The 26247-nt window shown below is 41.1% G+C and overlaps 1 protein-coding gene across 10 annotated transcripts in view; it reads right to left on the bottom strand.

Annotated features, from left to right (window-relative positions):
• Srpk2 (SRSF protein kinase 2) overlaps positions 1–26247 on the bottom strand; it is a 229314-nt gene that overhangs the window by 3969 nt on the left and 199098 nt on the right. For 4 of the 10 annotated variants that reach the window (XM_048786158.1, XM_048786159.1, XM_048786165.1 and 1 more), the window contains 8 exons: positions 25767–25792; positions 24201–24447; positions 23142–23624; positions 14559–14659; positions 14343–14450; positions 9551–9620; positions 8816–8908; positions 8336–8428 (listed from right to left, as the gene is read on the bottom strand). In XM_048786158.1, the coding sequence (XP_048642115.1) occupies positions 8336–8428; positions 8816–8908; positions 9551–9620; positions 14343–14450; positions 14559–14659; positions 23142–23624; positions 24201–24447; positions 25767–25792 (1221 nt within the window). The remainder of the gene's footprint in view (positions 1–8335; positions 8429–8815; positions 8909–9550; positions 9621–14342; positions 14451–14558; positions 14660–23141; positions 23625–24200; positions 24448–25766; positions 25793–26247) is intronic. The other 6 variants (XM_048786161.1, XM_048786156.1, XM_015488369.2 and 3 more) reach the window with 3 other exon arrangements.

Here is a 26247-nt window from a genome sequence, read left to right as displayed (position 1 = left end):
CACTGAGAAGAAAAAATATTTGCATTAACCAATATATATTACACATTCTCCAGTATACTGTAAATCATCTCTAGAATACACCTAATACAATGTAAATGTTCTATTGCAGTTGTTATATTGTTTAGTGGATAATAACAAGAACAAAGGTCTATATGTGTTGAGTAGAGACACAGCTATTCTAAAATATATTTCTGATGTGTGGTTGGTTGAAATATGATATGGAATCCATGGATACAAAGGATCGACTATACAATCTTCCATGAAAAGATAAGTTGTATCTCTACAGATTCCTTAACAACTGCACAGTACACAATATCAGTGCTGGGAACATAGGCTATGAAAAAGTATTTAATCACATAACTAGCCACACTAAAAACTGATGTATATTTTCAAAGCAGCTAAGCATGGTGGTGCACAACTGTAATCCCAGCAACTTGAGTAGCTAAGGCAGAAGGATTACAAGTTTGAGGCCAGTCTCAGCAACTTAGTGAGACGCTTTCTCAAAAAATAAAAAACAAAAGTGTGGGGGAGGTAGATCAGCAAAGCACCCCTTGCTTCAATCTCCTGCCCCCCCCCCCAAAAAAATAAATATGCTAAGAGTAGCCTAAAATAGCTAACATACTTTTGTCTAGGTAATCTCATATAATAAACTGTATACAAAAACATGACTTAAAACAGCAAAGTATGCAATACTCAAAAAAAAAAAAAAAATCCTAAACTCCTACAGGCACTGAACATACAGGAGTACTAACCTAAGAGAACACAGGACTGTTTCTAAAATTAACAAACATGGATAATATAGATACCTTATGAGTATATGTACAAATCGTTATGTTTGATATAATACGAAGAAATGCTATCATATCAGTCATGGATGAGGTTCCTATTTTCTCCCCACTGTCCAATCAGCTCCCTAGCAAATTAAAGAATTTTTACCTTGGGCTGGAGTTTTTGCTCAGGGGTGGAGCACTTGCCTAGCAAATGTGAGGCACTGGATTCTATCCTCAGCACAACATAAAAATAAATTAGTAAAAGTATAATAAAAATTTAGAAAAAGAATTTCAGATGTCACTGAAACAAATCTGGAGATAATTAGATGCTTTATTGTGATGACTTTTACTTTTTAAATCCAGGTTTCTAGTTTTTTTTTTTTTTTTCCTCCTCCTTTTTTGTGGTACCAAGGATTAAATATAGGTACACCTATGATTAAACACACGTATGGTAGGCAAGCACTTTGTCACTACGTTATACACTCAGCCTTTGCTTCTTAAAATACTGAGCATCAGCTGGGCACAGAGGAACAAACCTGTAATCCCAGAAATTCAGGAGGCTGAGGCAGAAGGATCACAAGTTTGAGGCCAGCCCCAGCAACTTAGCCAAGAACCTGTCTCAAAATAAAAAGGGCTTGGGATGTGGCTCAGTGATTAAGCACCCTGGGGTTCAATCCCTGGGACCAAAAAAAGTTTTAAGGCAGGGGTATGTTGCTCAGTGGTAGAACATACCTGGGGGTTCAATCCCTAGTGCTGGAAAATAATACTCAGCATCATAACCTTTCCTGTGACTGTAAGTTATCAGCTCAGTGCCCACCCTTCCATACACACATGCACATAAGAGCTCCATAAGCCAGGTGGCACCGACTGCCATCAGGTACCATAATTTAGAGCCCCTCGGGCTTCTGAATTTGCTGAGAAATGTCTTACAGAGCCAAAGAAAACATAGTAAGTAGCAGGGTTCCTTCTCTAACGTAGGGGCTTTGAGATCAACTGTATTTGCCAGTTCCAGATTACTTACATTTCTCTTGAATGTTAAATGATCTACAAGGAAAATGTTACTTTGTCCATAAAATTATAATATTCCAAAATTAAACAGATGCATGAAGTTTCATACCACATGGGAGGAGTAAAAAGGCAAATCCATGACACTATATTTCAGCAAATATTGGTAATTATAAAATGATTATGCTAAATTTCAGTATTCTATACATAGAAAGGAAATTTACCAATATATAGTGATACGAAGCAAGAAACAAAATTTAAGAAATCTGAACAAATTCCTTCATAGGTATACAAAACACAAATAGTTGAGTTCAAAATAAATCCTCATGTCACATAGAAAAAATTAACTAAAAATGGATCAGACACCTAACTATAAAACTAAAACATTTTTAGAAAAGAAAAGTAAATCTTCATGGCCTTCAAGTAGGTAATGATTTCTTAAGTAAGCTATCTACAGCACAAGTAAAAAGATAAAGCAAAAGTATATAAACTAATCATCAAAATGAAAACCTCTGTACTTCATTCACTGGAATAGACAAAGGGGAATGAAGAGAAGGGACGGGAGATAGGAAAGACAGTAGGATCAATCAGACATCACTTTATTATGTTCATATATGAATACATGACCCGTGTAACTCCACATCATATTCAACCACAACAATGGGAACCTAATTAGAATAAGTTATACTCCATGTATGTATGTCAAAATATACTCTACTGTCATGTATATCTAAAAAGAATAAAAAAATTTAAAAAAACCTTTGTACTTCAACCATCACACATGTGCATTCAAGGGAAATGAAAACATATGTCCAAACAAAAACTTGAAAATTAATAATATCAGCATTATTCACAATAGCCAAAATGGAGAAACAAAACAAATGTCTATCCAGTGGTGGGTGGATAAACAAAAGGTGCTACATCCCTATGGAGTTCATGCTACCACATGGCTAAGCCTCCAAAGATATTATGCTAAGTGAAAAAAGCAAGATACAAAAGACCACATAGTATCTGGTTCTAATTCTATGACATATGCAGAGCAGGCAAATCTGAAGGCTGAGGGTGGAGAGACTAGAGTGACTAAATGGGATGAATTATAGGTTGAGCATCCTTAATCCAAAAATCTGAAACTTATTTTCTACCATAAGTGGAAAATTCTACACCTGCCCACATATGATAAATTGTGGTCAAAACACGTGTATGCTAAAATTACTGCATTAAAACTACCTTCAAGAGCTGGGGTTGTGGCTCAGTAGTAGAGCACATGCCTACCATGTGTGAGGCACTGCGTTTGATTCTCAGCACCGCATATAGATAGATAAATAAAGTAAAGGTCCATGAATAACTTAAAAAAAAAAAAAAGGTTAAAAAAAAAAGCTAACTTTAGGTCATGTGTTTGAGACATAATATGAAACAAATGAACTTCCTGTGTTCATCTGGATCTGATTCCCAAGCTATCTCTTCAAGTATTTGTGGAACTATTCCAAAATCTAAGAAAAATCCAAATCTGAAGCACTTTTGGTTTCAAGCATTTTGGATAAAAGATATTCATCATTATTTGAACAATTTCACTGCTTTTTGCATCATAAATGCTAAAATTTTTGAAATGTTTTTAGATTAATTTAAAAACTGAGCAGTGGTATGGACTATGGTTTATTATTTCATAAGACGTCTTTGCTATATGTTCTCTATCAGCACTCTGTCTCCAGGGCACAGAATTGTGGACATGGCATCCCTGTCTTTCATCACAATTCCAGTCAAGGGGGCCTTTATCATGCATAGAATGTGCAGGTCCTGGTGTGAGCAAGGGTAAGTAGTTATGCCAGGACAGCAGGCTTTACGTTAGCACTAGCCCAGGCAAAGTGGAACATATGCTCACTCTATTTCTAGCTCACACAGGTTTCTATCCAAAACAAAGAATGCATACAGGTTAAGGTGGTTACATTTATTCAACAAATATTTACTGAATCTACTCTGTTGCAGGCATTAAATTTGGCTAGAGATCCAGCTGTACACCAGAGCAAGCTCCTGCATCTTAGTTCTCAGACAGCTTATCTTCTAATGTCTTTTCTCTTTCTTTCTTTCTTTTTTTTTTTTTTTTTTTATTGTACAGGGATTGAACTCAGGGGCACTCAACCACTGAGCCACATCCCTAGCCCTGTTTTTATTTTATTTAGAGACAGGGTCTCACTGAGTTGCTTAGTGCCTCGCAGTTGCTGAGGCTGGCTTTGAACTTGCAATCCTCCTGTCTAAGCCTCGCGAGCCGCTGGGATTGCAGGCGTGCGCCACCACGCCGGCCTTCTTTTTCTTCTTTTTAATTTTTTGCTAAGGTCTTTTTACAGCCAAGGAAAAAATGCTTTTCTAAACTTAGAATAATGTTTTTAAGATGAAATTGTAGTGAAAAGGAGTTTGTATGTGAAGTGAAAACTTTAAGACAATAACTAGTGTAAGGAAACTTTTTTCTTAGCTATTTCTATAGTCAAGCTCACACTGAAAACAAAGAATCCTAAAATGAGCCTAAAAAGAGAGGTCATGACTGAGTTTGCAGGGTTTCCAAAGGCAACAAAGTCCTCACAGGATATCCACATGATCATGAATTGCTCTAATGCACACCCTTGGCATCTATCTATGGAAGCTATAAAAGTGAGATGATGTGAAAATCTTTTAGAGCAATTGACAATGTCTGTATAGCCTGTGTGGGTAACACCCATATGGAGCTCTGATCCTCACAGCTAATAATAAGAGAATCTGTTACTTTTTAGGTAATTCTGGAAATAAACTAAAACAAACTGGTGCTGGGGATACAGCTCAGTGGCATTGGCCTAGTATGCCCAAGGCCGGGGTTTCAATTTCCAGAACCAAAATAAATTAAACAAATAAAAGGAAAACATTCCAACAAGTTTTAGCTCAAATATTAAATAGAACATACTTTCTTCCCACTCTGCCTTCTCTCTCTTTTTTTAAAATTTTTTTTGGAAGGAAGGATACCAGGGATTGAACCTAGGGATGCTTAACCACAAAGCCACATCCCTGTACCTTTTTGTTTTTTATTTTGAGACAGGATCTAAGTTGCTTAGGGCCTCGATAAGTTGCTGAGGCTTGTCTAAAACTTGTAATCCTCCTGCCTCGGCCTCCTAAATTGCTGAGATTATACCACCATGCCTGACCAGTTGTTTTTTAAACTGTTCCATTCTCAACACCCTAATGTTTACTAAAATAGTATCTATTAATGGGTCAGAAGAATATTGCCCAGAGAGGGCTGCACTTACCTGCACTGACTTTCCAAAACTATCACTTAGGGGCTGAGACACTTCTGGGGACCACCTACTTCTTGGGGTCAGAACAGGAACAAAATCTACAGAGCTGCTGATTTCTAATGGGCCACACCTCAACACCCTCATTTCTTAACCATCTTTGGTGACCAATGTTTACACCTAAAGGAATCAGCAGTACCATAATAGGAAGATAGCATTAATTAAGTTTCCTGTTCAAAAATCCAGTTCAATTTTTAATTTCCTGGCTAAGGAAGAATACTACTACTTCTTTGGAGTCTTTAAATTTTGCTTTTGTCTTTTATCAGTTCTAACACAATAGTATTTTTTAGAAAACATTTTAAATGGATATATATTCAGGTCCCATTACTTCCAAAATATATATTCACACACTACTTGCCAAAACATGTCTTTCAATAAACCATTTTCTTAATCTTTAGGGATGTGGTGAAATCTATTTCCATGATAACTCCTCATTTATCATAATATTATTCCTGTGACTTCAAAAATCTAAATTCCTTCTCATTACACAGCCATTATAAACAAACAATTATCAGGAAAGAACATAAGTCCCAAATCCAGTCATTTCAGGGATTTCTGGCCTACAGAGAAATTCTCCCTTACATCCAAAGGTAGGAAAACTCACTCTGGTTACCAGTCAACAGCAAGTCCAAATGTTTTTGGTCTGTCATCAAAGGATGACAAATCCATTTTAACTCTGCAGGTAACCTTGACACAAACTGCTCAAAAAGAACCAAAGCATACAAGTCCAAAAGCACATGTGACAATGATGGTAAACTATAACTACACATTCACAAGGTGGCACAGGAACAAGGGTGCTAATGGAAAGTCCAATGTGAAAGCTGCCTTCCATACATGAAGGGCCACAGACAGGCAGATCTCTTTGAAACCTACAACCCACCCGATCTCCATTTACCAGGTATCACTCTGAAGAGGGCTCCGGCCAAATGGTGTGATTGTTGTTGCTGGTTCTGTGCTGGCATTCAGCAGGTCTGACCCTTGGAACTCACAGCTCCAGGCCAGGGCAGAATTTAACAGTATGAAAGCCTAAGAGCAGCCACCTGATGAGCAGTTCCATGACCATCAGCTGCAAGGAGAGACCCTTTAATTCATGAGACTTCATTCTCTCATCATTCAAATCCCTTTCTATTGTCCCTCTTTCCCTCCTATACACAGTATGTGGTTCCTACACTGTCCCCTGACAACAAACAAGTCCATCCCTGTTGCTTGCAAAAGAATAATCCCTGCATGCCTTCACCATCAATCCACACCAGTGCCCAGATGCCTGTGGTGGTCAAGGTGGCTTCTAAAACCCACACATCCGCCTGTTGGGAGGAACAGGTGCTATGTCTAGTGCCTCTCATGTCTCCTTCTTCTCTGGAGACTCATCAGGTGAGTAACACGCTCTAATACTGCAGCAGACCAGGATGATGTGTGGTAAGCCACTCTCTCATACAGCTCCCATCTGACCAGAGAGAGAGACCATTGAGAAATCTAGTCAGCCACACTGTCTGGGGGCAGGCCAAATCCCAACAGCCTTGGAAACATTCTAAATTGTGGAAGGAGGAGTATGCCTTCATTAAAATAAATACAATTCCCCAAGTCACACTGAATCCCAGGCCACGGTAACCCAGAGCTTTTCCTAGGTTCAATCATTTTGAAATATTTTCAGAAAGTTTTCCTAGGAAAACTGCATTCACTTTCTAAGTACTACTTCTAATCAATAACAGCTACTGGCTGTGCCATGTGTCACACAGGCATCCTTTTACACCTTCTTGCAACAACACTGTAACATGAAACAATCCACCACTGAAAGATGAGGAAACCTAAGATCAAAAGAATCCATGACATGCCCCAGTCTCACAATCTGTCACTGAACAGTTTAATAGCAAAGCTACTTTATCTGCATCGGGGAGGGGAACTTTACTCAGTAAGAATTTTCTTCATAGAAAAATAAAAAGTCAAGCTGGTTCTTCAAATTTGGCTAAAAAAGAAAAGGTAAGTATCTGAGAATTTCAGAAATTTCTAGAACCTCCATGTTCTACTCAATCAACTTTAAAAGTTCTTTTATTAAGCCGAGCAAGGTGGCATACGCCTGATATCCCAGTGGCTCGAAAGGCTTAGGCAAGAGAATTGTGAGTTCAAAGCTTCAAAGACAGTCTCAGTAATTCAGTGAGGCCCTAAGCAACTCAGTGAGACCCTGCCTCTAAATAAAATATAAAAAGAGCTAGAAGCCAGGCATGGTGGTGCAAACCTGTAATCCCAGCATCTCAGAGGGCTGAGGCAGGAGGATCACGAGCTCAAAGCCACGAAAAGGTACTAAGCAACTCAATGAGACCCTATCTCTAAATAAAATATCAAATAGGGCTCAGGATGTGGCTTAGAGGTTAAGTGCCCCTGGGTTCAATTCCCAGTACTCTCAACCCCCCTCCCCCAAAAAATCTTTATTAAAGAATATTACAATCAAAAACAAATTGAAGACACAAAAACAAGACATAAGAGCACTGATTATGTCCATCACAAAATGATATAGCACTTGGGAGGGGTTTAAAAAAAAAATTCCTGGGCTGGGGATCTAGCTCAATAGCAGAGGCTTGTCTGGAATGCATCAAGCCCTGAGTTCAATCCCCAGTACTAAAATGAAACAAAATTCCCAGGGCAGAGGGGGTTTATAGTATTTTATAAAACTGATCACTAACTGCAGACTACAAAGGGCAAAAAAAGAACTGTTTCAGAGTCACACCAAGGGAAGGTCAGCAAGAACTATAACATTAAAACAAATCATCTATAATGTAGCATGCCAAAACACTTGAGGAAAATGAGATTTTATATACATGGGATTTCTGGATCCCTCTGTAAACAACTCAGATCAACAAAGCACAGATAGACATTCACTGAGTCCAGACTCTAGGCTGCCTCTGTTGTAGTAAAGAGTGTCCATGAAAAAAAGGAAATTGAAAGATAAGTCTGGTTGCTTCCTAAAAATCATTAAAATCCTTTTTACAAATATCCGAATACACAGTTTTGGTGCCTGTGGTAGGAGAGGTAAGAAGTGGAGGAGAGAAAGGATTTTAGGAAGGTTGTTTTCTTACAAAATCCTTATTCCACAGAATCAGATGGTTCAGGATTATTTCTTGAGAACTTTCTTCAGCAGAATTCCCCAGCTGTAAAAGTCCAGGTCTTTCTCCATTGCCCAAACATGAACGCACAATTTCTCCTCTTGGGAGAAGATTATGCTGGAAATTAGTGTTGCATAAATACCGTTACCTTTTCTGGTGAAAAACTCCTTGGAATATTTCCCCAACATAGCGTATTTTCGAGGGACTTTCCCCAGCAGTTCAATGATCAATGCTATGTGATCTGCATTGGGAAACATTGCCAGCAAAACAGAAACACACGACAGTTTAATCAGTACACTGCATGCAGACACTACCACCGCCCGCGCAGACAGAAACAGAGCGCGACCTGAATGATCAAAAGCATAGGCTTTCCTCATGCAGCTGGATTCAGGACCCAGAGCTGGAAGGCACCCAACTGTCCCAGGCCCCAGGGAGGGGCCAGTACACAGGGCGACCACAGCACAGGCCAAATATGGTCTTCCCATTGACTTTTAAATCAGCACAGGAATTCTGTTGGGTTGCATTTGGAATTTAGAAGAAATGCCTTTGTCACCATAACACTACAATCAGCAGCTGCTATTCCGTTTCTGTCTGCATCGTGGCGCTTTTCAAAAAGAAGAGGTACTACCTCTGCGATTGAAGAATTCCCGAGAATATTTTCCAGATAGAGCAAAGTGCCTTGGGATACTGCCTAGCAGCTCTATGATGTGGGCTATGTGGTCTATGGAGGAGAGAAAAAAAGGATATGGGAATGGGAGGGGCAAGGGGAAGGATGGGATAAAAGAAGAAGGAAAAAAGCGAAAATTAGTAAAAAATCAGAAATAGACTCAAATCAACAATGTCTGCAGCACATCCATGCAGAGGCTCGTGGGACTAGCAGGCCTCAGGCACCCTCCGGAGTGTCCATAGTGACTGATGCCAGCTCACCCCAGGCCACCCCAGCACTGCAAGCAAGTAAGCATGGAGATGGTCAGGCTTACAGATGGAATTCAAGCCAGAATTCCCTGGTTTTCAACTCAAGCGCTCAAACAGGACAGTAAAATGGGCAGCAGATCAGTGGACAAAAGGACTCCGGAGAGGCTCTGCGATTGTTCAGTCTGCCCTCTCCCACCAACAAGGTGCCTGCACTGAGGAAGGCCAGGAGCAGAGCAGCCTGAGGCCCCAGGGCTCTGCAGAGTGCTGCCTGTGCCAGGCAGGCACTGCCCATTCACTGAAACTGAGGGACTGGAAACCCAAAGAAAAGCATCTGAATTTGGTATTTGAAAACCAAAACATGGCTCTATTTTAGTAAAAACACAATACTCTCTAGAAGTTCAGGACAAGAAGTAGACCCAGACTGAGGTCTTCAGAAGGCAACACTCACCTTCATCTCTGGAATAGTCTTCCCCAGAATGCGGTTCGAACAAATAATCTCCTGTTGCCAGCTCAAATGCCTAGGACACAACAGACGACATGCTGAGCACTTCCGAGACTGGCCCCCACACCAGCAGCTCTAAGTTCTCTCCTTACAGAAGAGACCTACATTTTATGAGGATCTCGATCAAACAAAAGAACCTCCTAAAACTGTTCAAATCTCTGTTTCTTTCTTTCAAAAAGTTCAAAGAAACTTCAGGAACATTTTTATAGCTCTTCCAATGGAAGATTTAAAGGCCATGAATTCTCTTCGTTGTAAGAAGCAGAAACAAACTTATCAGTGAGTCAGCAGCACCTGTGTGCAGGCCCAGTGGCAGCAGGCCACAAATTCTGTAAATGGCAGAAAGAGGGCTCAACTCAGGATTCAATCAGGCCAGTCCAAGGCCTTTCCTCACCATCAGGCTAACCTGTGGTCCCTATACAGCAGATGTTGCTGCTTTCTTTAGGCAAAGACCTTTACACATGAGTAATTAATGATTATCTGCCAGCATCTTGTCATCATTTCCTTCATCTCTGATTCAAGGTAAAGAAAACCTAGAACCAAGAAAAACCTTCCTCTGTTCCTGGAACCAAATGAAGCATATCACCTTACAAGCCCTGCTGAGGTTATGCAGGAGAGCTGCTCCCCAGGTTGCCACCTGCTACCCCTCAGCATGCCAGTGTGTGGAGCAGGTCATTTGTTTCCATTTTCCTTGATCAAAGAAAAAACTCAGGATCATGGGTTTAATCTGGTAACAATATACAAAGACAGCAACTGCTATTACTCTGCTGACCAAATACCATGTTTTTAAATTCAAGAATACATTAAATCCCCTTTCAAATATGTCCCATACTTACTGCCACTCTGAAAGAGCTCCCCTCTTCACTGGTGCCTGGGAATCAATGGCCACGCCCTCCCCAAGGAGGCCTTCTAGTCGCCTGCTGAGACCCCAACATAGCCAGGTGTGCAGGGCATCAGCCAACCAATGACCAGAGTAGACGGCCCCTCAAAGGAGGGCTCATCTACCTGGGTAAGGGTCCATCATAACAGCTCTGTCCTTAAGAGTGGGCAAAATAAGCATGGGACTACATCCCACCCTCCCTACACACACCTTTTATTTTTTAATTATTAAAAGAATAAAAGACCTATGCATCAGTTGCAGGAGAGAAACAGGGTTGAAAAGACTGTTGCCATTTACCCTGTGATGAGCACCAGTTCATAACTCAGGATCCCTGCCTTCAACGAGATCTGGGTCTGAGCAGCACACAGTCATGTCAGTCTCAGGAAAGGGAGAACCAACCATCTCAGTAGTTGCAGATGGACTAAGGTATGAAAGGGTCCATGGAGGTCCCCACCCAGGGCCTCTCTTCTCCACTAATAAGAATAACAGCAGGGCCAATCCCCAATCAGGAAAGGTACACCTCCCTTTTGTCTCCAATTTCGAGTGGAACATATAGATTACATGAGGCCCAAAGAGTCTCTGTAGCCTGCCAAACAATTAATTCAATACTTTATAAGCCAGGAGGAAAACGGGAACTCCCTAATTGGAGGAGGGCCTGAGAAGCTGCCTGGATGGCAGCTCCAGCAGAACTCTGGCTCTGCTTTTACCCCTCCATAATCCTGGGTTCACTCTTGCTTTAAAAAGCCTATCAAAGAAATCTTTTTTTTTTTTTAAGGGAGAGGGAAGATGACAGTGCTCCAGTAATGATGTCTAGTTCTGATTCTCTGGACGTTGACTATGTTTTTGAAACAAATTCAATAAGCACAACAGGATAAACATACATTACAATAAAACATCAGCCTTTGTGATTCACAAAAGCCTTTCATGTTGGCAACTATGAAAATATGAAACAGTACTACTTCCAACTCACTAAGCTACTCCCAATATAAACCATATTATTATCATTTTTACTTCTTAACACTTGGGAACTTTGGATTCTTCCTTCTGTCTTGGCCTCGTCTTCTCAGAGGGCTTTCTTCAGGACAGCCTCTCATCTCATGACTTCCTAAGTCAAAGTGCCAGTTCTGAATAAGAAGCTCACCTCTTTGTTCCATGATGTGCCCGGTGCTGAGGAAACTTGAGGTTTTCAGAGTCGCCTTTATTGCATGGCATTGACCAAGACTCACCATAGAGCCCACAAAAGTTACCTACTCAGGAACTATGACCCACAAGTGCAGAAAACAGCACCTCTCCCCAAACCAAATTTTTAGGTCATACACTACACAATTAAATCTGGAAGGGCCCTAAAGTTCAAGGAGAGGAAAATAAATCCAGCAACTGACATATTCCAGCTAGTCTGCCTCATTTGATTATGCTTCTCCAGTTTCGAGTCCAAAACTCTCTTCCCTGACAACAGCATGGGCACCAGCCACTATCTGCCAGCTCTTAGTACTGATGGAGCTTCTGCCATAGTTGATACTATTTATGAAACTGGAAGGACTATAGGCTTTACCACCAAGAATAAACTGTGGTAATGCTTAGTATTATGAGGTCAAATTTCATATGCTGCAGCAGTATTTCCAAGCTTCAGAGAAAGTGTAGAGGTGAGGAAACACTGCCTCCTCTGTCACATCACATTCTCTAGGAAAAACAAAAGGATCTCTCAGCTGCATCCCTCAGGCAGTGAATGAAGGCTTGGCCCCAGAAAAACTATCCTCTGACAACCACCTGGTGAGAAAGAACCCCTGGAAGCAGCCCTAGCAGCACTGTGGGAGCCACATGCAGCCCCTGGGAAGGAGACAAGTGAAAGGAGACACAGCCTGTTTTGGGTTAGAAACTCACTAAAAACTGCACAGGACCTGAAGAAGAGACCATCTCTTATAGAACAGAACAAAAACCTGTGATTTGTTTACTACATGTGAACACAGTTCACACAGTGGACAGGGGTATGGTGTACAGAGACAAATTTGAACAGGATGCAAGTCAAACAAACTGGCATAAGGTTGCCCACCATTATCCCTGTATCTGGGATTTTTGTCCCATTTTTCTGGCTATATCACAAAACTTTAATATCCCAAATTAGAAGCATAGGACTTCAGAGTTGAAAGTGTTCTCAGAGCCTAATTCAGGGCAGCCTTGATACATGGCCTTCTGTTGCTAGGGACAAGTGCAGTTTGGTTCGCCACCTCCTGAAATGGGTCATTGCTTCCCTGCAGCCCAACTGTTCCAAGCACTCCCTTCCTGCTGACCTGGACTGCCTCCTGCAGCTTCTAGCCTCCACCTTGTTCTGCCTTCCAGTCACACAGAGCAGGCAAAGGCCTCTCCACACAGCAGGCTCTAAATTCAAAGCAACCACCACATGACTGCCAGGTCTTTCAACCATTCCGGTCCAAAATTTACTAAGACAGGACTTGGGTTTTTGAAACTCACTAAAAACTAAAATTTTTAGTTACATTAAAATTATTATTTGGTATTATGTATCAGAGCAACAAGGAAATAGAAATGCATGTATTTAGAGGTATCTTGCCATATATGTGGCCTCAGATGATCCCAACTTGAAAGACACAAAGTATGTACTTTTTCTCATCTCTGGTCCTATCTGCTTAACACACTGCTTTTACTTGGCATTAGTGGGCATAAAATATAGTAAACACAAAAGAATTATCAAATTAACCTCAAATAACTGAAAATTAAATCAGAGAAGAATTTGGATAAAAAATAATGAGACAAGCATGACATTCCACACATCCCACCTTTTCAGCAGAGGAATGACAAAGTAAAGCCTACTGGAAGATGCTGAACTGAAACTGGGCAAGAGAAACTGAAACTGGCTCATGGATGAAGGTCATTGGTGCAAATGACCCAAAAAACAAAAAACAAAAAAAAAAACCAAAAACAAATACACTGGTGGAGCTTGAAGAGTTTAGACCCAACTAATGTCATGACACTAGGTGAAAAGAATGACCTCCAGTGCCCCAGGAAAGCATCACCATATTCTCCAAAGCAAAAGACCTGGACCAAGGGAGTATATGCCACTACTGCTGTCTCAGAAGTGACTGTACTTCCCAGAGCAATAAGCCAGAAAAGTCAGAACAGTCTCTAGACTTTGCTCTATGAAGAAAGACATTATGCACTAGTATATGAAGAGATCCCGTCCCTTGCCAGCAGGGGCATAAAAGCAGCTGCTGACATATTCCATCCCTGCACCTGGCAGGGCTCCAACCTTCCAGCCCCAGAAACCCCTACCCTGAGGGATGCCTATTCTCACCACCTCCCCATCCATCATGAGCGAAGGGGGAGCTCTGCACAACACTGAAAGCCCCGTGTCACCCCAAATGAGTATGATATTTGGGGCGATGGACTGCACAGGACCTGAAGAAGAGACCATCTCTTATAGAACAGAACAAAAATCCTAGACACATCTGAGGATCTGAGGAGACTTTTGGGGGCAGGGTGGTAACTAGGGATTAAACTCAGGTGCTTCAGCACCAAGCGACATTCCCTAGTCCTTTTTATTTTGAGATAGGGTTCACTAAGTTGTTTAGGACCTTACTAAACTGGGGAAGCTGGCCTTAAACTTGCAATCGTCCTGCCCCAGGCTCCTGAGTTACTGGGATTACAGGTGTGTGCTACCACACCCAGGTAAACATCTTCCAATTCTTAAGACTCCCAAGGCAGCAATCTCCTAGCTCTCATCCATCCCATGGTTGACAATTTTCACTTTTAAAAAACTGAGATCTGTGCCCCATGGAGATTGCCCCATCAAAAGCAGTAAAGGGAAAAATTAATTTACAAGAAGAAAATGGCAAAGGCTATCCTTACCATGCATGCTGTACTCCAAATGTCTGCAGGTGTACTGTAGCCGGCTCCTATTAAAACCTCTATGGATCTATACTGACGTGTTTGGATGTCCTCTGTGAAGTGTTTATGCTGGAAAGGAACAGATGCATTACCAGAGGAACAGAGACATAAAAAGGAAAAATAAAAAGGGTCTTCTCAGAATCATGACCAAAATGTTTTAGAAAGAAAACTACTTACCACCCAACAAGCATTTCCCAGGTCAGCAATTTTTACTCTAATTTTATCTGCATTCCGTGGATCCAGGGGGTTCACCAACAAGTCAGCCGCCCGAGTTTTTGCTGGCATGGGCAAACAGTAGCAAGGTTAGTGACTGGGACAAGGGGTTTGCATATGTGAACACAGTGTTAGCCAGACAGACCACCTCCTTTTTTAGAAGGACAAGGAGATGGTGATCATTTAGGTGGACTAAAGAGAATTAAAAATTTTTGTTTCCATCTCTGGAAAATATTACACAAAGGCAATTAAAACTTAGCTACACAGAGGACCCCCAAGGATACCTCTTCATCCCTAATTCCTTTGTCTCAGCCCTAGAACATGCTGGCCTTGCTCCATTCCCTGCCTGTTTTTCTGTGGCTGCTTCTCATCTGATCAGAGGCTATTGCCTCATGGGCCATATCTAACTCATTGGTGCATTACCACAAGGAACATAAAGGTAAACAGAATATTGCCATGGCAGCCAGTCACTTCCTACTGACACACTGTTCATCAGACATGGAATGACTACCAGGCCCCTGGTACCTCTACCTTAACACCCACAGCGTCTCCTACAGTTCCTGCTGCCTGGGCTGAACACACATAGGACTAGACTGGTAGTTAATTGACAATATAGATTAAAGGGAGGAACTACTTTATTCTGGTTTAATTATGGACAAGGAAGACTCCAGAACAGACATCTCCTGATATGGCCTGGGCCATAAAGGCAACACATGAACCTGTCACACACTTAGGTCACTCTCAACTCCAGGGTGATGCTGAGGTTTTCTTCACATCAGGCACAAGGCCAGTGGTTCTGGGGCCAAAATAGTTTTTCAGATCATTCCAAACCATGTCTATATGTCAAGCACCATTAACCAAGGGGCAGGTGACATAGAAAAAGAACTTGGTGAGGCTCAGAGAGAAGACCTTGAAGTGAGTCAGCATCTTCATCATCAAATCTCAAACTGCCCTATAAGCTCAGATTTCTGGTAAGAATAAAATGTAACTGGGGCTTTCACTTATTATAAAATAATTTTGAAATAGCATCTATAGACTTTAAAAAGTCTGCTCAAAGCAGGGCATTTAACACCCACCCCAGAGTGTCTTTTTGCTCACTCACAAGGTAGGCACTGCAAACATAAACTACACCAGTTTTTGGTTACACTGAACTATGGAATCTTGGTGCTTAAGGAGGTTCAATTCCTTGACAAATACCAGAGAAAGAGAAGAAGGCCAGCTTTCCTAGTAGTGAGCAGGGTAGACTATAGCAAGGTCCCCAGGATTCACAGCATCCACAGGACTCCCAAGGAGGGTTCCACATGATGCTGAGAGAATTCTGGCCAGTGTTTGAGCTCTCAAGACCTATTCTCAGCTCTTGGATCAACCCAGGCCAGTCAGGCACAGAGGTTCTCCTGGTGCATATAACCTACTCCTGCAACCCCTCCCCCTCCCTTTTTTTGGTTACAGGGATTGAACCCAGGGGCACTCAACCACTAAGCCACATCCCCAGCCCTATTTTTTGTTATTTTATTTAGAGACAGGGTCTCACTGAGTTGCTTAGTGCCTTGCCATTGCTGAGGCTGGCCTTGAACTCACAATCCTCCTGCCTCAGGCTCCATAGCTGCTGGGATTACAGGTGTGCACCACTGCACCCAGCTCTGCACCCCACTTTATAAGGAAGCTATCCATGATGGAGCATACCAAAGACCAAGTAGGAAGTGAGGAAAAGAAACACAGGAACTCAGAAAGTGATGAGAAAGCAAGCAGCAGAGACCCACAAGGGAAGGCAAAATGTAAAAGGGGTAAGAAGAGTGATAAACATAAAATGCTGACCCAACAGATAAATGGACAACACTAGAAACTACTAGATGAATCCCTCCTATCATCTAATCAAGGAGAATCAACAGGAATTTAAAGTTTGCAGAAATGGATTCAAATTTAGTTTTTAACACCTACAAGTTTTAAAACTGGCATATGTCAAACTCTTTGTGACTCAGTTTTCAGGAAAGGAGGAAATGGAAGAGATCACCCCCTCCCAAAGACACAAATGCAGGAGAGCATTAGGCTGAATGTACAGATCTTGGAGCTTCATTCTGCTGTAACCAGCTGAGCCATCCTCTTGGGTCAGTGAAAGAAGAATGAGCAGGCAGGTGTGTGGAGCCCAAGAGTGAGCTCCCTTTTCTAAACAACTTCCAAACATTAAGATCCAAGGTTTACTGAGGGAAGAGGATGCAGCTTCGTTTGACATTCTGTGACTTCCCAGAATATTTTATTTCTTTTCTCAATAAGAACAGGTAATTGAGCTGGCTTTTATTTGAGGGTGCTCAAATGGAAGGAAGCAACTTGTAATCTGCCACCCACTCCTAGTTCTTGTTTTTAAAGATACTTCCCGGGAGCTGCACAATTCAGATACGCTAGAGAAATACACTTTTGAAGATACCATCACCACATCTTTAAATACCATTTCTTTATACTTACTATTCCTCCTTTATGTTCACTAAACAAAATCTCTTTGGGTACATGCTAGTATTCTCCAGGTTCAGGTTTGTAAATGGTTATTCAGCTCACAGTAAGAGTTGAATGTGAGCTAAATGATACTAGATAATTTATTGCAAAAATTTAATTGTGTAAGAACACAACAGGAGGGTAAAATAGATTCTGTTTGTGTTTCTCATTTCCTCTCTCAGTGTGACAGCTCCTGTGTCAAGGTACCTGAATGCAACACTCCAAAAGGCCTCATAAATAATACAGGGACGCTCACACTTGCTGCATAATCATTACAATTTTGTGTTGCAAGCAATCAGATCACCCCCTCTGATTAAGTGGCCACTGTGGCAACCTGTCAGAGCTCTTCCTTTTCATTGATAATGCTAAACCAAATGACAAACTGAAAAGCTACAATTGCTCTCTGCTTCCACCAAATAGAGAATAAGGGAGAAGATTTCACTTCAGGAAGGGCTGGGTCCTTTAGGTCACCTTCTGATAAGTCAATCTCTGGGTAACACTGGTAAGTCTATCCTATAACCTAGCAACAAGGTAGTTAGCAGTGCCTCAGCTGCCATCACACCTGGGCAAGGCACCGTGTGGGGCAGATACTCCCTCTTTATATTTTAGAACATTCTACAAGGGAGACATAAATATCCTCTCTACATGGAGATGGGTCAGAACAGGAAGCAGCAGAACTAGGAGACTTACTGAAACACCTAACCCATTCACTCAAAAAATGGTTACCAAGCCCCTTCTGTGTGCCAGGTGCCAGCTTGGCTCTAGGGTCACAGCATGAAGACACACCCCAAATTAGAAAATTCACATACTACCTAAAATGTAGACAATAAAGTAAGTAATTCACACAGCATGTCAGATAACTACATATGCTATTAATCAAAGAGAAGGAGGATAATGTTTAGGAGAGGTCATTTGTGAGAAGGTGACATTCAAGAAGAGGACTGAATTGAAGGAAGAAGTTCTAGGCAGAAGACAGTGGAAATGCAAAGGCCAGACGCAGAAAGGAGTTCAGTTTTGAGATACTTTAGGAAGAAGCCAGCAGGAGTGGTGCAAAGCATGTGACGTCAGACCACTGCAGGGGACATCAACTTCCAAAGGTACCTCAGGGTATGGCTCTATGTGGGAAATGCATGCTAGGTCATTTTGGATGTGGAGAAAAGATAAGGACATATACTTTTAAAAGGTGTCTGTGGACTAGATAAGAATGGCCTGGGGAACAAGAGGTGGAGGCTGTCCAGCAGCAGTCTAGACAAAAGATGACAGTGACTAGAAGACATGTAAGGACTCCATGTAGACCCTACATGCACAAACAATGATGCCCCCACCCCCACCCCCATGGCCTCTGTGCTTCAGACAACATGAACCAAGATCTATGTTGTAGTTCTGGCAGCTAATAACCTAAGAGGAACCCTTCCCCCTTTCACAACCTTCAATGGCTGTCAAGTTACTCTGGAAAAATATTATATCCTTTAGCCTGGTATTTATGTTCTTTAAACATCTCAACATGGCCCCCAACCTTTCTTACACTACTTCCTCATGTACATGTACTGTGTTCTAATGGGAAGGATCTGTGCAAATTCTCAAAAAAGCCTGCTTCTTTTGCCTCTTGATCATATAGTAACTGGTTACCAACTGTAAGCCCCTAGACCATTGGGAAACAAAACACCTCCTCTATGGGGAGGCTACCAAATGACCGAGCAGGAAACCAAAATGGAGTGCCTCTACACGATGACTGCATCAGGAGATCCTGCCTGGAACCTCCCCAGAATTTAACAACACTGAAAAGTTCTGCTTGGTAAGAAGAAAGGGACAATGTAAAAAAGATCACCGATTTTCATCTGACAGAGCTTCTAGGGATGGTAGTGTGTTGGAGAGAATAAAATTTTTATTGCAAAAGGGAAAAGTAAAGAATAAAATATAACCAGAAAGCACTCATTTTTTCATTTATTAAAGTATTTATCTTAGCATTCAGGTGCTAAGGATACAAAGGTAAAAACATACCATGCTCTCAAAGAGTTTACATTCCATTGAAGAGAAGATAATGCAAATGAGCAATGACCATACAATTAAGTAAAGTACAGTCAGTAGGATAAGAAGAAAGATTGCAGAGGCCCGCTAGGGAATAGAGAAGCAACCACCCAGGAGGAGATACATTGTTTTGTCATATTTTGGATCATGGAAACTAAAAAAAAAAAACATTTTAGAACTACTGAGGAAATCGACTATATAATGAATAATAGATATTATAAAATCACTCATATTCTTACTATGATAATGGTATTATTATTATGACAAAGATGTCCTTTCATCTCTCAGGAGACAAATACTGAAGTTTGTTTGGTTTTCTTTTTTATTTTGGGTGGTGCTGAGGACTGAACCCAGGGCCTCATGCATGCCAGGCAAGCACTGTACCAACTGAGCTATATTCCCCAGCCCTATACTTAAGTATTTAGAAGAATCCCAATATCTACAACACAGTTTTTATTTACATATATGTAAATATACCTAGTGTGGCAAAATGTTAAGTATGAATTTATATTGAAGGTATACAATTGTTATTGTACTATTCTTTCAAAATATATTTTTTTAAAATACAGAGATGTGCTAGGTATGGTGGTATACACCTGTAACCTGAGCAACTCAGGAGGCTGAGGCAGGAAGATCTCAAGTTTGAGGCCAGCTTCAGCAATTTGGCAAGACCCTGTCTCAAAAAAAAAAAAAAAAGGGGGCTGGGGATAGAGCAGAGTGGTAAAGCATCCCAGAGTTCAATCCTCAGTACCAGAAAGAGGGAGGGGGGAGGCGGGGAGGAAGAGAGGGAGGAGTGGGTTTTCTAGTAATTCCTGCAACTCAGAGGATGGGTCTGGTTACTCATGGATCATACACCCCACTAAAACACTCTAGCAATGACTTAAAGACAGGTGGGGATGGCAACAAGAAAGAACAAAAAGCCAGATCAAAAGGTAGCCTCTGTGATAGTACAAACAGGCAATGACCATGCTCTTTAGGGCCAAGGCAAGGAGGACCCCCATTTAAGGAGGTATGACTGTTAGGACAAAGTGACCTACTGGGTATGAGAGAAAAAACGGGGAGTGTCAAGGACCATCAAGGGAATACAGGAGGTTTAGCCAATCGAGAGAGCAAACTGTGCTCTGGTTTCTATGTGTCTGAAGTCCCCTTGTGACACAGAGATCAGGCTGTCTTGAACACTGTTGAATAAGTGGCTCTCCAGCATAGGAAAGCAGAGGAAGAGATTCTTCTGCCAGAAGTCCCTGGATCCTCCACTTGCTTCCTCACTCCCTCAGGTCTCTAACCAAAGGTTATCCTGTCAGGGAGGTGTGATCTCTCTCAGTAAGATCTAGAGCAGCCCTCCACACCACTGCCTAATTTACCCACAGCAGCTCACAACACTAACTGGTTTTCACTGGCTACCTACCCCCATGGTAATCCAAGAAGAAAGGCAGTTACATCCTTGGTTTTGTTGACCACTATCCTCAGTACCCACAACAGGGACTAACCAAAATACTGCTGGGACTCAACAGTTGAGTGAATAAACAGGGATTTGGTCAGCAACACCACATTGATAGCAGCTGTAATCATGGATTACATGGTTACATGGACAGGCTTGGGTCAATTAGGGAGAGACTGGAGTGTCAGAAGAATGGGCTAAGAATAGAGATCAGGGTAACGCCCATGCTTAAGATTGCTGAAAAAGATTAGGGAACTACCCTAGGAAATAGCAGGACAAAGTGCAGCCCACAAAGCAGGAGGAGGACTTAGGTGGGCCAGGCAGCAGGGTCTGTGGAGTGCAGCTCAGGTATGAGTCATATACCCCCCATCCCACTGTTAAACACAGGCTGGGAGAGAAGCGCAACCTGATGTCAATCAAGAAATGTATGGACGTAGTTCTCTGATAGAGTGCCCAAGTATTCCTTAAATTCAAGCAACGTGCTCTGAGTTAAATAATATCTCCAACCAGATTTTACATTTTGTGTAAATCAGAATGTTTCCCTCTCCTCACCCATTCACTCATGCATTCACCATAATTTTGAATTTCCCTCTACTTCTGTTTTTTTCATAGGAAGTTTTTCTTTTAAGCCTAAACATATATCTGCCTATTATGAATGTGAATTATAATGTGGTGGACAAAACTGGACCAGGAAACAGGAGGCCTGCATTCAGAATCTACTGGTTACTAGCAAGACAAACTGTCCTGAGCCTTACAACTCACATGGGTCTCAAAGACACTGACAACACAGCAATAGCAGTAGCAAGCCTGGCGCCTACCAGGTTCATGACAAGAAGGTACATTCACTAAGAAATATTCTATACATTATTGTCATTATATATCATATATCATTTGTTTACCTGCACTATTTATATACCTAAACCATTTACAGGTAGCATTTGATTCAATGCTAATAACTAACCTAGATGTGGCCACTGATTTCCTTTGATAGAGGAAGAAACTGAGACTCAGGGAGATTTAGAAATCAAAGTTCCATAGCTATTAAGTTTTGAGCTGGGATTTAATCTTGGTTTTTGTTTTGTTTTGTTGCACTAGGGATTGAACCCAGTGGCCTTTTACTACTGAGCTATTCCCCAGAATTTTTTAATTTTTGTTTGCTTTACTTATTAATATCAGGGATTAAAGCCAGGGGCACTTAACCACTGAGCCACATTCCCAGTCCTTTTTACTTTTTGAGACAGGATCTCACTAAATTGCTTAGAACCTCACTAAGTTGCTGAGGCTGGCCTTGAATTTGTGATCCTCCCTCCTCACCTCCCAAGTCACTAGGATTACAGGCATGTGCCAACATACCCGGCCAGACCATTTTTATTTTGAGGGGTCTCACGAAGTTGGTGAGGCAGGTCTCAAACTTGGGATCCTCCTGTCTCAGCCTGAGTTGCTGGGATTTCAGGTGTGAACTACCACACCCAGCTTAACCTCATATATTTGAAGCCACTGCCCCAAACTGTTGCTTGCACAATAATACAAAGCTACTCTGTAAATTTACTTTCTATATGCATCTGTAAGTTAAAATGAGCAACAGCAAAAATAAAAGCAGAGAAGGTATATTTCCATGGCTGCCTTTTCCTAGAAATGAATCTACCTGTGAAGTTTTTGAATACTCCCTGGCCAGGAAAAAGGTGACCAGGAGCTAACTATGTCCCACCAAGTTAAGAAAACACATGCTAGAATGATTAGTTACAGCTGAGTAACAAGGGTGGCTGGCTTTCTCAGAGAATAAGTTGTCAGCCTGCTAGAGTGAAAGGGGCTGCAGAATCTATGGGGCTGTCTATAGGGCTGGCTCATCAATAACCTGCCATGTGTTAAGCAGTCCTATCAGCAGAGGGAGCAGAGGAGGTTTCTGAGCTTTTCACTGTGAGCCAGAATGGAAACCAAATGAGAGCCCAGTTTTCACTTACTGAAGTCACTCAGCAATATGTCACATGGCATTTGCTCCCAAAATAAGGGTTTGAAATAAGACAGGGCCCTGCACAGACATACCTACAATCTATTTTCATGTTTAAATCATGTCACTTCCTTTAAAATTACAAAATTATAATCTTGGGACTGTTATTGATAGCAGGGTCCTATAATTAGGGACAATTATCAAAATAAGTCAAGACACTTCTTTCTCAACATAACAAAAGAGCAGGCAGATGTTCTCTCAAATAGAAACAAGCCAAAAACCTAAATATAACACCATCAGATGAAAGAGGTTACAAATTATAAGCTAAATTAATGCATTGTAGGAACCTATAAGGATGCTAAACTCCCAAGGTTTTTGCAAATGTTAGGTGTCACTGACTAAATATAGAAAGAATAAGAAAAGCTCAGAAATGGGATTGCATAAGCAGAGAGTAAGAAAAAGCCCAGTGGCACAGAACAAATTTTTAAAGCACATTTCTTGTTCATGAGTATAAAAGCAATAAAACAAAAATGGTTAAAACATGGACATGGCTTTACCACCACCAGTCAGCTCCTTTCACAGTGTTTGTCAAAGGCATGACCCTGGAGCCAGTGAAAGCAGACAATGGATGGGAAAGGACACTTACTTTTTGGCAAATCCCCAGTACTAGAGGCTGAAACTGTCCTGCTTCTGTCATGGGATGGACTGCTTTCCTCTTGCTCAGTAAGTGGAGATCCCTCAGAGAGCACAGAGCCACAGGCCACAGGTTCTAAGGGCCCAGAGAACAATGAAGTGGAAAACTCTGGAAACTGCGACTCCGGAATCTTATGTTGTCCATTTGGCAATTCACCATTGAATTGTTCGTAGGAGCTGCTATATGTGTAATCACTTTCTGCATTGGGCTCATCAAGGTTATATTCCTCAGGATTTGGGCAGTCATCTTCATCATCCTCTTCATCCTCCAGCTGCTGTTCCAGTAAGAATGGACCATTCTCAATATGGCCATTGGTTTTGGGTGACTCAATCCATGTAGGGTCTATATTCGCAAGCTCCTGTTCAACATCATCTTCATCTTTCTCAATGTTTTCTTTCTCAGTGTCTTCTTTCTCTTCTTGGTCCTCAGCTTCACCTTAAAAAGTTCAGGGGTTAAGAATTAGGCCTTGGTACTCTCTTTGACACAGTGGCATGAGGTACTTATGTCCTTTGACAAGATATACTTCTTAATGTGCTTAATTTATGTACCACACAGTCAACACCTCTTGGCTTTCAGGGTAAACCCTGTAAGCTTTCTAAATCTTATTTTTCATTTATTTAACTTATTTGTTTATTAGTCGAGTCTCCTTAGAGGAAGTTAGCATTGGGGGAAAATAATTTTATAAGTTGGATTTCTATTTCTACCCTCTCCCGAACCTTCAGAAAAAGGTCTGTGATATGTTAGTTAGGCAAAAATTTAATCACAAAATAAAAAGGGGCCATTATTAGCATGGATAGAAACATGGTGTTTTCCATTTTTAAAAACTACTGCGGTGTTAACTAATGTCTGTCATACATTTTTATTAATGAACTACAGATTGAACAGGTTGCTTCCCGTACTGTCCATTAAGAAGACAGAGAAACTCTTCCTTAGTATCCAAAGCAGCAGCACAAAGCCCACCTCTGTGATGCTCCCAAGACCCCATCAACCCTGACTCCGGGTGCCACTGACCATCGTCTTTAGCAGTCTCTTCCTCGGTTGCCTCCTCCAATCCTGCCGCTTTTAGTTTCACCTCTGGGCAGTACTCATCATCTTGCTCATTGGAAGGTACAGCGGAGGTGATGTTTTCCTCTATTATTTTTCTTTCAGCTTCTCTCTCCAATTCCTCTATCTCCTGAAGGCGTTTTTCTAATAACTCAGCCTGCCTCTTCTGTTTCTTTTTCAGCTTTTTCTTCTTGTTTTTAGATATTTTTCCTATCTACAACATGTTAAGAAAATACCATAGGTCAGTCGGCTCCTTTTTAAAGCACCATATAATAGCACAAGTGCTGGCAGTATGGCAAACACTAACCATTTTTTTCACGTCATATTCAATTAAGTTCACAAACCCAGAGAAAAGCATTATGGTGAAAGAGAAAACAGTCTGGCTAATATCAGGTCTTACCCTCAGCGCAGTATACCTCCTCATCATTTCAATTCTAAGAGAACTGAATCACTTGGAAGCTCCTCTTGAAAGTTTTATTTGTTGCTGCCTTATACAAAGTTACATCCCTCTCACCTCCTTATTAACTAAAAAGAAATGTTTGCCAAAACAGGGAGACAAGGGCTGGGGTTGTGGCTCAGTGGTAGAGCGCTCGCCTAGGATGTGCAAAGCACTCGGTTCGAGCTTCAGCTAAATAAATAAATAAACAAACAAACAAATAAATGTGTTGTGTCTGGCCACAACTAAAGAATAAACCTCAAAAAAAAAAAAACAGTGCTGGGGAAATAGCTCAGTTGATAGAGTGCTTTTGCCTTGCATACACAAGGCCCCCTGTTCAATCCCCAGCACCATGGGGGGGGGGACAGGTAGACAATAGCACTGCCTGAGTCTGCCTCACACTGAGTTGTTATCAGCAAACAAAACAACATGAACTTTAAGAAATGAGCCTATGAAGTAAAAGGGTGAAAAATCAAAAACCGTAAGTTTTTGCCTGCTTTCAGCTCTGGCCACCTGACTTGGAAAGCACAGGCATTAAGAACCTCCAACATTTCACAGGATTAGTGAACTCAAGCCAGCAAACCAAGAGAACACTGTGGAAATGACTCAGGCTCCCCAACTGGCCAGGAAGCCAAATTCTCAACACTGAAACTTCCTTCTAAAAGGAGGGCTGCTTCATTGAACACAGTGTTTCTGACAGGACCACAAAATGGATAATACTCTCTCGTACTTACACAACTGTCTAAGAAAAAAAATTAGAATATCAGTGTCGGAAAAATAAGTAACTGAGAAGCCAATGAGAAGTAATATAAACTGATTTTGGAATAATCACACTTCAAACTCTTAAGCATCACCTCACAATTCAGGAGATTCTGCCAACAGTACCTAGGAAGAAGCTCTTACAACAGCTTTGATGACTCGTAACTATGCAGAAATCACTTCAACTTAAAGAATTTTACATACTTAAGGATACAGAGCATTTATAAACATGTCTACCTTCTAAGTTAATACATATTAGAACATTTGTTATCATTTGAAACGCTTAGTGAATAGTTCCTTTTAACATGCTGAATATAAGTATATATTTAAGTACTTACAGGTTTTTGCTGTGGAGCCGTACTCACTAAAACAATATAAAACAAAATGGATGTTAGACGAAAACTGACACATACATTTGGGTAATTCAAACTGGCAAAATGAATTAATTACAATCTTCTAATGGCTATCCAACTTCAAAAACTGTTAAAAATCAAGAGCTTCTTTATTGTAAGGATCTAAAGAAAATGTATTCAACTCAAATGACTGACCCTTAAAGGGCAGAGTAAAAGCTGTTCATACTAAGTCATTTCTATTATTTATTTAAAATTAAATGACAATCAGTTTCAAAAAGAGTCAATAATCTCAAGCATCCACTATCAGTTTAAGAAAATGAAGAGTTCACAAATCATATAGTCATCAGACCAAATTTGTTTATAGATAATGAACAATTTAGATGAGAAAATGTACATTTTATTTTCGAAATCCACTTGGCAAATCTCATACAAAAAAACTAAGCTAAATAGTACAGAGTTTTTATTA

Source organism: Marmota marmota, unplaced genomic scaffold (genome assembly GCF_001458135.2).
Source record: "Marmota marmota marmota unplaced genomic scaffold, marMar, whole genome shotgun sequence".
Taxonomy (NCBI): Eukaryota; Metazoa; Chordata; class Mammalia; order Rodentia; family Sciuridae; genus Marmota; species Marmota marmota.
The sequence above is the reverse complement of the archived record's forward strand: the minus strand, read 5'-3'. Positions and strand labels throughout refer to the sequence as shown.